The 12,067-nt window shown below is 42.9% G+C and overlaps 1 protein-coding gene across 2 annotated transcripts in view; it reads left to right on the forward strand.

The window, feature by feature from the left end:
• Positions 1-1,157: 1,157 nt before the first annotated feature.
• The window catches only part of LOC109938453 (tumor necrosis factor ligand superfamily member 10-like), a 34,045-nt gene continuing 23,135 nt past the window's right edge, over positions 1,158-12,067 (forward strand). The window contains exon 1 of one of the 2 annotated variants that reach the window (XM_048604710.1): positions 1,158-1,377. In XM_048604710.1, the coding sequence (XP_048460667.1) occupies positions 1,255-1,377 (123 nt within the window). In that variant the 5' untranslated portion in view covers positions 1,158-1,254. The remainder of the gene's footprint in view (positions 1,378-12,067) is intronic. The other variant, XM_048604709.1, reaches the window with a different exon arrangement.

Consider the following 12,067-nt stretch of genomic DNA (forward strand, 5'->3'; position numbering starts at 1 on the left):
CCACATTGCTGTGGGTCTGGAGTCACATGTCGGCCAGACCAGGTAAGGATGACAGTTGCCTTCCCTAAAGGACAGTAGTGAACTGGATGGGTTTTTCCAACAGTCGGCAACGGACTCACGGTCATCTCTAGACTTTTAATTCCAGATTTTTGTAAAATGCAAATTCTACCATCTGCCATGGCAGGATTCAAACCCAGGTCCACAAGACATTACCTAGGTCTTTGGTTTAATAGTCTAGTGCTAATACCACTAGGCCATCGACCTCTTTTCTTCCCTCAGTCTCTGTTGATGTTCCTTTCAGCAGCAGGTGATCAAGAATATCATAAAATGAGGAAATACGTCCTCACAGAAGGGGTAGTAAAAATCTCAAAACTCTTTCCCCCAAAAGACTACAACAGTTTTTCACGTTTGAGTTTGATAAATATCTGGTTGGATGAGATTAATGGAATAAAGCTAGGTAGACAAATGGAGGTATAAACCAGCTACGTCTAATTGAATGACAAAGTCAGAAGTCACATGAAACCAGATTATAGTCCAAGTTTATTTGAAATCACAAGCTTTCAAAGCAATGCTCCATCAGGTGAAGTGTGATCTACTTGGAGATCCTCTCCACTTGGACCTGATGAAGGAGCAGCGTTCCAAAAGCTTGTGGTTTCAAATAATTGAATGACAAAGTGGGGCTGAATGGCCACCTTCTTTTGTGAAAAGCACAGCCACTTGTAGTGAATTGCAAAGAGCAACCTCAGAGGAAGGAAAATTGACGAGTGTGGTAGGACCGGAGGAGGTGAAACGGAAGATTTGGACCAAGGGTGGGACAATTAGAAAACAAAGAATATGTTTTTTTTGAACGAGGACATGGAGGGGCTGGGAGCCCCGGAAGTTTGAAGTGAAATGGTTGAGTTTATAGCTCCGGTCTGGCAGTTCTTTTGATATCTGTGAGGTCAAATATGCCAGATTTGTGGAATGCAACAGGATCATTTCTTGCGCTGGGATTACAGTTCTGAATTCCCGGCGCAAGAAAGGTCTTCTCTCAGACAAACACCGACTCCTGGTGAAACTGAAAATGCCAGCGTTTGTTTTGGGAAATAGAAACTGATGGACTAAACAACAGTCCCGAAGGGAATTTCTGCAGCTCGCTCTTAACTCCTCCCTCCTGCTCTTGTGTACATTTGCTGTACAAAACCGCCTCGCCTGAAGTGGAAACATTTCCAACTCAGGGAGCTGCCTGAAATAAACAAGGGTCTGCAGTCCAGTATGGGGAGCAACAGCAGTTCGATAACTGCCCAGAGACTGGGCTTGGTTCTGGGTTCTGTCCTTTTGCTGCAGTGTGTCTGCATGGCTGTGACTCTCCTGTACTTCTCCAGCGAGTTAAAACAGGTAGGCAGCAGACTACTTCACATTCCTCTCCCCCGGCAGACTTCGATGAAAATTGCACAGTGGGCTTCGAAACATTTTAGAAAGTTTGCAAAGGTTGGTCGTAACAGAAGAGAGGGCTCCAGTAAAACATTTGTGATTTGTTTTCTTCCCTCCCCCCGGAGAGGCATTTGTGACAATAGACGCTTTAAAGTCAGCGGGACCAGCGATTGCTTGCAGGCACGATGGGCAGAATGGTCACCTCCACCGCAATAATTCTCTGCAGTTAATCTCAATTTCATTCATATCGGATTGCAGAGCATAAAGACATTTCCGCAGTAACGTTGGATAAGTGGTTCAGCATGCAAAATGCAAACAGTTGTGTATTTTTAAAGCAAAACAAAACGTGATTAACTAAAAATAAGCCTTTGCAAAGAAAATAAAAATATCGAGGTTGGGAATGGGAGCGACGGAAATTATAATTGCAGCCTCTCGATGCACAATTTGTATATAAGAACTGGGCAGGAAGGGCGTTAGTCACGAAGGGGAACATTTCGGCTGTCAGTCGCTGAAGTTGTGCGGGAGTTAAAAAAAACGCAAGTAAAATTATTGAATCTGACCGAAAGCTTGGTGAGAGTCCCCTCCCTGTTCGATGAAAACAAAGCAGTTTTGCCAGTGGGAAGAAAGCCAGCAATTTTGAATCAAAATAACATAAGGCTGTTTGTTTTGTTTCCATTTTGCAGCAGTTGGCCAATTCCAAAAGCCACAGATCTGTTGTTTTGCTGGATGGGCAGCTTTTCAATTGGATATAGTAGAGAAGGGAGGTTTTTACTTACACACTCCTGTGGATAAGTTTTTACCTGCCCCCGGACTCCTCCTGTGGCTTTTTCTGCAGGATTGATTAACCTGCTTTACATGTTTGAAGAGGGATAAAGTGGATTTACCTGTACCAAGTGTAGGCAGGAGGCCAACTCCTTTTGTTTACCATGTTAAACTATCTGGCAGAGTTTAACACTCACTATGCAACACTGTGTTAAAGAGCGATGTCAGCTAGGAGACCTCTTCATGCTTTATGGAAACCTGACTGTTGTGCCTTTCACCATCTCAGCCTGCTTTAGTGAGTCGGCAGCCTATGTGCACACAGTACGATCCCACAAGCAGGAACGTGACCAGATTACCGACCTATTGTAATGTTGATTGAGAGGTAATAATTGGAGGTGACTCGCTTGTTGATCTTCGAAATAGTGTGACATCTTCCATACCCACCCAAGTGTAAGCAGCTTAATGTTTCATTTGAAAATAACACCTCCAAGGACGTAGCATTCCCTCAGAACCCACCCTTGATGTGCCAGTCTCGATCTTTGTGCTGAAGAGAAATGGAACTGAGACCCAGAATGTTGTTACCCAGGCGTTAAGAGTGCCGTTGAATGACTAACACTATCTGATCATTTTCTGATTGCTTGCCTGTTGGATCTTGCTGTGTCTTAATTGGCCGCTGCATTTTCTGATGTTAGTGTGGTAACCTGCACTTCAAAATATTGCCGGTAAAAGGCCTTTGAAAGTCATAAGGCTGTGACAGGTGATATATAAATGTGTCTCTCTTTTGTCTTCTTGCAGCGCAAGCAGCAGTTTGAGGTGGATGCTAGTAACCTCAGTTCCTTGACCCATTTAGCATTTGTTTGAGATAGGCATGACTTGGTTAATCAGTGAAGCCTGTGGGGGTGGTGAATAACCGAGAAGGTGCTCTGCAACCAGGAAGAGCCTGATCACAACTGGGGGTCAGTTGAAGATAACACAGTGTGGAGCTGGAGGAGTTCAGGGGGCCAGGCAGTATCAGAGGAGCAGGAAAGTTGACGCTTCGGGTCAGGGCCCTTCTTCAGAAAAAGTTGAAGATTCTCTTAGTTGCCTCAGACAATGGTGTAAGTAGCTGTGGAGTGAGGAGAAAAACTCACTTGAATTCTTGCCAATTCATTCTAACAACAAGGGGAAGCAGTGAACTTTTTGCGGCTTGCTCCCATTTAAGGAAGCTAGTTTGATTGAAGGTCAGCGATATGCCCCTGATTACTCACTAACCTTACTGAGCCATTAGCTAGGGACTGGCCATAAGAGCGAAGCGCAATTTTTTTGGATACCTGATTGATCCCATTGTTTGAGATAGCTAAAAAGACTCTAAAAAGACTCTCACAAAGAGCATAATTTGATCAAGAAGCATGAATTGTCAGGTTGGATAGCAGAGTGTTCATTCACTTTCCATTTGGCTAGGGCTGGCAGGGTGCTGCCATGATTAATGTGTTGGGTGCCCATTGGGGAGAATGGGGTAGACGGGGCACTTGCAGGGCCAGAGGTCATGTGCCAGGGGAACATTGCTGCTGAGCAGCCTTCCTGAACTGCTGGAGTCCCAAGGAAAATGCAAGTTAACATCACCGCCTCCTGGACACCCCTCCAGGTAGTCAGTTGAGGGTCACTCCTCTATTTCTGTTTAATTCCCTCCTTAAGCCTTTCTGTTTTTCCCTTCTAATTGCTGCGTGCAATGGTATCAACAACTGCAAATTTAATGTAAATAAAAATGCTTGAATTCTTGCCAATTCATACTGAAAGCAACAAACAGCAAGCTCAGGTTTATGGAGGGAAGGGAATTGGATGCCAGTCAAGAGGGTGCTGGAAGAAAGTGCAACTCTGCCACACACTGGAGGGATCTGTAATCTGTTAGTGAGCTCTGTGAGCTAGCTGGACTGTAAGCAGGGGCAACTATTCCTGAAACATTTCAACATCCAGCAGAGTATTGATCCTGGAATGCGTTCTGTAGTGTTGACTGTTACTTTGTTTCCAAGGTTGTAGTATTATAGAAGGCAGTTTGACCATTGGGTTCTGTATGGAGTCTCCCAATCAGCCAATACTCTCAGGAAAAACATGAATGCATCACAGAGGTTGCTTGTTTACCCACTGAGCTGTGGGCACTACAAGTGATGCAGACTTGATTGCCACATTAATTCCTATTCAGTGACATATTCAATTTTCTAATGAATTTTGCACAGCATTGGCACGTTTCAAAGCATTTCATGCGGGTGCATGTTTTGAACTGCAGTGACATTTGCGGTGCAGGGAACTTGGCAGGCAGTTTGTGCAAACAACTTCCTTCAAACAGCAGTGTGATAAAATGACTAGATAATCTGTTTCTTTTAGTGATGTTCGTTGAAGAATAAATATTGGCCTAGACACAGGGGAGAATGTTTCTGTTCCTTTTAAGAATAGTCGCTTTGAGATCTTTTGCATGGGAGACATAACCCAAAAGCTGGCACCCATAATAAGATCAAAGCTTTGTAAGAAGTAACAGCGGAAGACCATTCACCCCATCGAATCTGCTCCATCATTAAGTGAGATCATGGCTGATCTGACAGTTCTCAACTCCACTTCCTTGCTTTTTTCCCATAATCTTTGATTCCCTTACTGTTTAAAAATCTGTCTATCTTGAATATACTTAATGACCCAGCTTCGATAGCCCTCTGTGGTAAAGGATTTCAGATTCACTGCACACTGAGAGAAGAAATTCCTCTTAGTCTCTGTCTTAAGAGGCAACATCGTATTTTGAGATTATGCCCTCTGGCCCTAGACTCTCCCACAAGAGAAAACAACCTTTCCACAGCCACCCTGTCAAATCCCTTAAGAATCTTGTATGTTTCAATAAGGTCTCCGCTCATTCTTCTAAAGTCTAATGAGTACAGGCCTAACCTACTCAACCTCTCCTCATAAAACAGTCATTCCAAACCTGGTATCAGCCTACTGAGCTTTCTCTAGACTGCTTCTTATGCCATTATATCTTTCCTTCGATAATGGGCCCAAAACTTGCCACTGTATTCTAGCTGTTCTCTGACTGGTGCGTTGTATAGTTTTAGCAAAGCTTCCATGCTTTTGTACTCCATTTCTGTTGAAATAAAGGCCAACGTTCAATCTCCTTCCTATTACCTGCTGAATTTATATGCTAGCATTTTGTGATTTATGTGCACATCCCTCTGTGCTGTAGCTTTTTGCAGTCTTTCTCCATTTAAATAACATTCAGCTCCTTTGTTCTTTCTGACAAAGTGCAGAACCTCACGTTATCCCCACATTATCTTCCATCTGCCAAGGTTTTTGCCCAATTGCTTAACCTGTCTATATCCCTCTGCAGACTCTTTTGAGTCCTCCTCACCACTTGCCTTCCCACCTGTTTTTGTGTCATCCACAAACTTGGCTGTACCGCTTTCACTTTCCACATCCAAGTCATTAATATGTGTTGTACATAATTGTGGCCCCGCACTGAGCTCTGTGCCACTCTACTACCTACACCCTGAAACTATCCCTCTCATTGGAGCTCTCTGTCTTCTATTAGTTAGCCAAATCGCTTTCCAGGCTAAGGCACTGCCTGACGTATGGTACCTTCTCAAACACGTCCTAAAAATCCAAACATTTTACATCCACTGCTTCCCCGTCATCTGTCCTGATTGCTACCTCCGAAGAATTTTAATATATTTGTCAGGCATGATTTTCCCTCATGACTCTACTTGACCATATTATGTATTTCTAATGGCTTTGCTGTTACATCCATTATGATAAACTCTGACAATACAACATTCCCATTGGGACGAGGGATCTCAGCCTGGATTATGTGTCCAGAAATCTCTAATGGGATTTGAACCCAGTTTTTCTGTTGCAAGCAAGAGAGCCACCCACCCATGGGCTGTCATATACATTGGATATATTTCAGGGTTGGTCTTCATTGCAGTTTTTCCAAACTCTGTGCCTGCTTCATAAACTTTTTATCAAACAATCTGTAAGGCATCAGCGTAAGGTGCTTCCCACCTGAAAAGGCTGAAAGGGCAGCATATGTCTGTCAATCTCTAATTGTTCCTGATACAATGTGGCAGCTTGTTACTCCTATCAGGGGGATTGCCACCCCAATCTCCTGCCACGTTGCAGCCCCAGAAACTCACATTCCTAGCCCTCCTCTCGCTTTGCAATGGGGTTGGGAAACAATACACTCCATGTCCCTCGGTGCCAGCACACCCTGGAACTGTAGAACCCATTAGGGCGAAACCACTACCACACCACACCTCCTCAAATGGCAGTATCAGCCTACTGTATTCTATTGTTTTCGTCGAGGGACCTTCTCAATCACATTGTCAATGTCCGTACTTCATTCCAAGAGCCAGCCAACTCGCTCTTTTGCTGTAAAGTGACACACAGTTATGTACATTTTTTTATTGCAAAGACGAAACTGAAGTGATTTCCTTCGGGAGCTGAAACATTCCTGATGAATAGATTGAAGAAGAGGCTTATTAATTAAAGCTATTCTTTCTGTTCAGCAACACAATACAGGGAATTGTTTTGCCTGTATCGTTCACAATCACCTATCTTTCAGTTTTATTTTCAACACTGGATTTATAAACTAGAGACTTTGGTGTTGTTGGTAGAAAAGAATAGGAGGAGGCCATTCAACCCTTCCAACCTGTTCCAACTTTCATAAACTCATGGCAGAGCAGTTTCTCAAACAGATAAAGGATTCAGGCTTTGGATATAAAATGGTGGTTGCCCAGTTGGCGACTATTCATCTATATGATGCACTACAGCAAAACGCCAAGCTCTATCAACAGCATTTTCCAAACCCTTGACCTTTACCGTCCCCAAGGACAATACAAAACAGATATATGGGAACACCAACAACTGCAAGTTCCCCTCCAAGCCACTCAATATCCTGACTTGGAAATACATCACCATTCCTTCCATGTCACTGGATCAACAATCCTGGAGATCCCATCTAAGGGCATTGTGGGTCAACTTACAGCACATGGACTGCAGCGGTTCAAGAAGGCAGCTCACCCCCACCTTCTCTGTGCCATTAGATTAGGAACTGACTTCCATTTCGGGCAGGAAAAGTGAAAATTCACTGGAATAACTATGTAGTTGAAGGGGTTGATTATGAGGTTCAGATAGCATTGACTGGGCTCGTACTTCCTCAAGTTTAGATGTTTGCATCAATATTACTGTGATGTTTAAAATGGATCGGTGATTTGATAAAGTCACTGAAAAGAAATGATTTCCTCTGGTTAGTGGCTGGGATGGGAGGAACGGGAGGTAGATTGTTCAAGGCCGTTGTATGGAAACATACTCATTCTTCACACAGAGGAAGTGAAATTCTGGAACTTTCTGCTCAATAACCCTGTTCAGGTTGTGAGCAGCTGGGGGCGTGGGAAGCAGCTGCTATTTGTTAGAGATTTTTTTTGGGCAAGGCTGCTGCAAGACATGGTGTAAAGTTGAATCAGGGGGAGTTGAGGTGCAGGTCAGCTGTGATCTCATTGAATAGCAATACAGCCTCAAAGGGCTGAATGGCCTCCTTCTATTCCTGTGGATAGGGGAGAAAGCAGGGATTTGAATCCTGGGAGGGTGGAGGGCAGTGCTGAAACCCTCGATGCACAGCTGTGTACTTGTTTCAAAGAAATGGAATCACAGACAAGCCTCTTCCAAAGAAAACACGAAGCATGTTATTGCAACATAAGCTGATTTGGCTAGACAAGTGCAGAGGCTGCAAGGAGTGATGTTCCTGTGTGGGAGAGTGCTCTAGTCTCAACAGAGAAAAACTGTCTATCCTTCAGAGAAAAAATTGGAATTGATCCATCATTGTGGTGAATATTGCTGAATTCCGATTAGTCTGATACTGACGGCGTGGGTTGACAATGTAGTCCATCTTCAAACTTTCCTGCTGCAAGGTTATGGGCTTAGCAGCATTATGTCATCGAGTCACACAGCTTGGAAACAGACCCTTGGTTCCAACTAGTCCACACTGTACACATTCCCAAACTGAAACAGTCCTACTTACCTGTGTTTGGCCCACATCTCTCCAATCATTCCCTATTCATGTAGTTTATCCAAATGTAACTGTACCTGCGTCCACTGCTTCCTCTGGCAGTTGATTTTGCATATGAATGACTCTAAAAACGTTGCCCCTCATGTCCTTTTTAAAACTTTCTTCCCTCACTGTAAAAATATGCCCTCTAGTTTTGAACTCCCCCCACCCTAGTGAAAACAAAACTCTTGCTTTTTACCTTATCTATACCACTCATGATTTTATAAATCTCTACAAGGTCAGTGTTGTAGTGAGGAGCTGATGGCCTAGTGGTATTATTGCTATACTGTTAACCCAGAGAATCAGATAATGTACTGGGACCTGGGTTTGAATCCTGCCATGGCAGATGGTGGAATTTGAATTCAATAACTATCCGGAATTAACGAGTCCAAAGATGATTGTGAATCCATTGTCGATTGTTGTGGAAAAACCCATCTGGTTCACTAATGTCCTTTAGGGAAGGAAACTGTCATCCTTACCTGGTCTGGCCTACATGTGACTCCAGACCCACAGCAATGTGATTGACTTTGTAATTTATTAATATCCTTCCAATAGCAGGGCAAACAGTACTCCAGAAGAGGCCTCACTAACGTCTTGATATGGGATTTGTAATCTGGATTGATATATTGGAAAGTTAGTGTTAAACCCCACTGTGGCTCTTGAGGAATTTTGATTTCAATGATTTAAATAACCTGAAATTTATAAAAGTGTATCAATAACAGTGCCCATGAAATGACTGAACAGTTGTCAAAACACACCTGAAGAAGGATCACTGGACCCAAAATGTTAACTCTGCTTTTTCTCCACAGGTGCTGCCAGACCTGCTGAGTTTCTCCAGCAATTTCTGATTTTGTTTCTTTGTTACAAATGCTCCTTGATAGAAGAAAGTCCTCATTCCGTAACCTGGTCTGTCCTACATGTCACTCCAGAGCCATTCACAGCTGTGAATGGGAGAGCAAGCCACTCTGTTGCCTTCAAGAACATGGCTCATTACTAATTTCTCCGGGAATTAGCCCATAATCTAGGCTGACAGTCCCACTGCAGTGCCAATGAGTTGCTGTGCTGCCAGACATACTGTCTTTTGGATGATCTATCAAACCCTGCCCTCCCAGTTGAAATTTATCACTCGATTAACATCACAGATTGTCCAGTCACTCATCACATTGCAGGAGCAAATGACGGCAGATGCTGGAATCTGTACTGAAAACAACAAATGCTGGAGATCACAGCTTGTCAGGCAGCATCCATGAAGAGAAAGCAAGCTAATGTTTCGAGTCTAACTGACTCTTCATTCATCATATTGCAATTTTCAGGATCTTGTTATGTGCAAATAGGCTACTGCATTTCCTTTGTTACAACAGTGACTTTTCCAAAAGTTCTTCATTGGCTCTGGAGTACGTTACGATGAACTGAAGTAGTGAAAGGTTAGTAAATAAAAACCAGTCTTTCTGTCTCCTCCTCGCATTTTCCAAAATTTAGAGTTTACAATTTGGTTTATTACCACATGTACAGTGAAAAGTTTACAATGTTGCCCAGACGGTGCCATCTTAGGTACAAAGTACAAATCTTAGGTACAAAATAGAGAAATAAGGAAAAGAAGTTACATTACCTTAACAGGGATACATAGTATAAGTTAGAAAATAAGAAACAGTTAAAAAGATCAACATTACATTGGATAAACAAATTCCAGATAAACATTACATTGCAGTAGATCAACGCAGTGTAAAATATCCCATTGACTTTTGGGTTATAGTTTTGTGTCAAGATGATAAAGAATTGTTGCCCTTCAAATCCTACCATTCATTCAAACAAACACTGTGCAGAATATTGTAGAAAACATCTGTCTGTTTACTGTAGTTTGAAGGGGTAAGTTTGTTCTGCTAATTAAATCTGACTGTCTGTATTGCTTCCTGGCTGCTCCAGCCCAGGGTCTGAAGTTAGTGTCAGGTCTGTAAACCAGACATAAAAGCTCTGCGTTTCAGCAAGATTCTTCCTAACTCTCCGTCAGTATATGACTTTGCACTGTGCCCCGTTACATCTGAGCTGTGCAAGTTTTCACTGGATGTTCAACAATGATGGGGTGAGCTGTGATGAGAGAGAGAGCTGGGAGCAGAGGTGGACCTGAGAAGCATCTTTGACCTGCGTGGCCATTCAGTAATGAATTGCTGCTCCCACATTCCCATCCTGTCCTCATCAGCTATCTCCTCAGTGGGGAGGGTCCAATAGGAGGGTTATGCTTCCAAAAGCTTTGCATTTCTGTAGCACCTTTCACAGCCTCAGCATGTCTTTAAGTGCTTTACAGCCAGGGTGATACTCATAACGTAGGAAACATGACAGTTAATTTGCATACAGCAATTTCCCACATAACAACAAATGTGATATCAGTCAGGTATTCCATTTTGGTTGATTGAGAGATGAAAGACTGGACAGGACAGACAGAGAACTCACCTGCTCTTCAGAATTGTGCCATGGAATCATTTATGCCAGCTTGAGAAGGTAGATAGGGCCTCTGTTCTATATCTCATTTGAAAAGCAACACTTCTGACAGTACTACACTAGAATGTCAGCCCTGGGTTTTGTGCTGAAGTCCTGGAGAGGGACTGAGAACCGTATGAATCAAAGGTCAGAGAGCTACCAACTGAGCAAGAAGAAGGGGTTTTGATTGGGCAGTTAATGTAGCAGATGAGTGGACTTTTCTAACCCAGAAGGATAAAACAGTAAAACTGGCAAATGAGACTTACTGGTCCAACTCATCCTGTAGACGACAAAGTAAATTGTGTTAGTTTCCAAGTGTTGGTATTTTTTGATTAGGTTTTCCCCCTGGGAATCTTTGACTTTTTTTTACATTTATAAGATATAATTTTATACATTACACCAGACAATGCAGAGATTAGTGAATGATCCATAAAGGCCTGAGACTGTCCCACCCTGTTCTATTGTTCAGGATAATGACTAAATTGTTCAAATTGTGGCCTTTGACTGGGTTTTGGTGTCGAACTTGTACTCCCCCTAGATATAGTGGGGTTGCCTGCTCACTGATCAACATCCTCCTTTTGTCTCCAGCAGTGGAATATTTATATGATCCTTTCTTTCCTTAACAGTGCGGAGTTTCCAGTTTGTCTGACACTTCATTTAGGCATCACCATGAACAAAAGTGGGATTGCACTTACTCTGAGAAGGACCAGAAACGTGCATTATATTTTTCTTAAATCAGCTCAGGGAGGATAGGCGAAAGAAGGAAAAAACAAGCAAATCTATTGCGCTTCCTGCTCTCGGCGTATGTTGGTGAAGAATAATTTACATAAATAATATCCATGGGAGTTTTATTTTGCTGCTTACTCTTAGCTAACTGCAGAGTTTTGTCGATTTTCTGCTGTGATCTTGTGCTCTCCAGGTTAAAAGCTTTCAGTCTTGTGGATGGGTTGCACAGATGAGACTTGTGTTTTCTGGAGGAATCCAGTATTGGGGTGATTTCATTATTGAAGTTGCTAGGGTTAAGTGGGAGGGAAAGCTGTTTCCTCAGGTGGGAGAGGTGATGATCTGGTGGCAGTGTAGGAAGTTAAGAGTCAAAGTGATATCATCTTGCAAGTTTCCCAATTGGAATAACATTATTGACTGCGAAGGAAAACGGGCTAGACATTCCAGCTGCTCGTAATGTTTAGCAGAGCTCAGCAACTAAGTACAGCTCACAGCTGTTTAAAGTCACCATCAACAATTGCTCCGCAGTCACATCACAAATTCGAGTTCAGACAAATTACTTGTATCCCTGCCTCACCACCTCATGTCTCACTGCAGGACCTTCCAAGACTTGTGTGAGACAGAATAAAAAGAAAACAC

Source organism: Rhincodon typus, chromosome 13 (genome assembly GCF_021869965.1).
Source record: "Rhincodon typus isolate 14 chromosome 13, sRhiTyp1.1, whole genome shotgun sequence".
Classification (NCBI taxonomy): Eukaryota; Metazoa; Chordata; class Chondrichthyes; order Orectolobiformes; family Rhincodontidae; genus Rhincodon; species Rhincodon typus.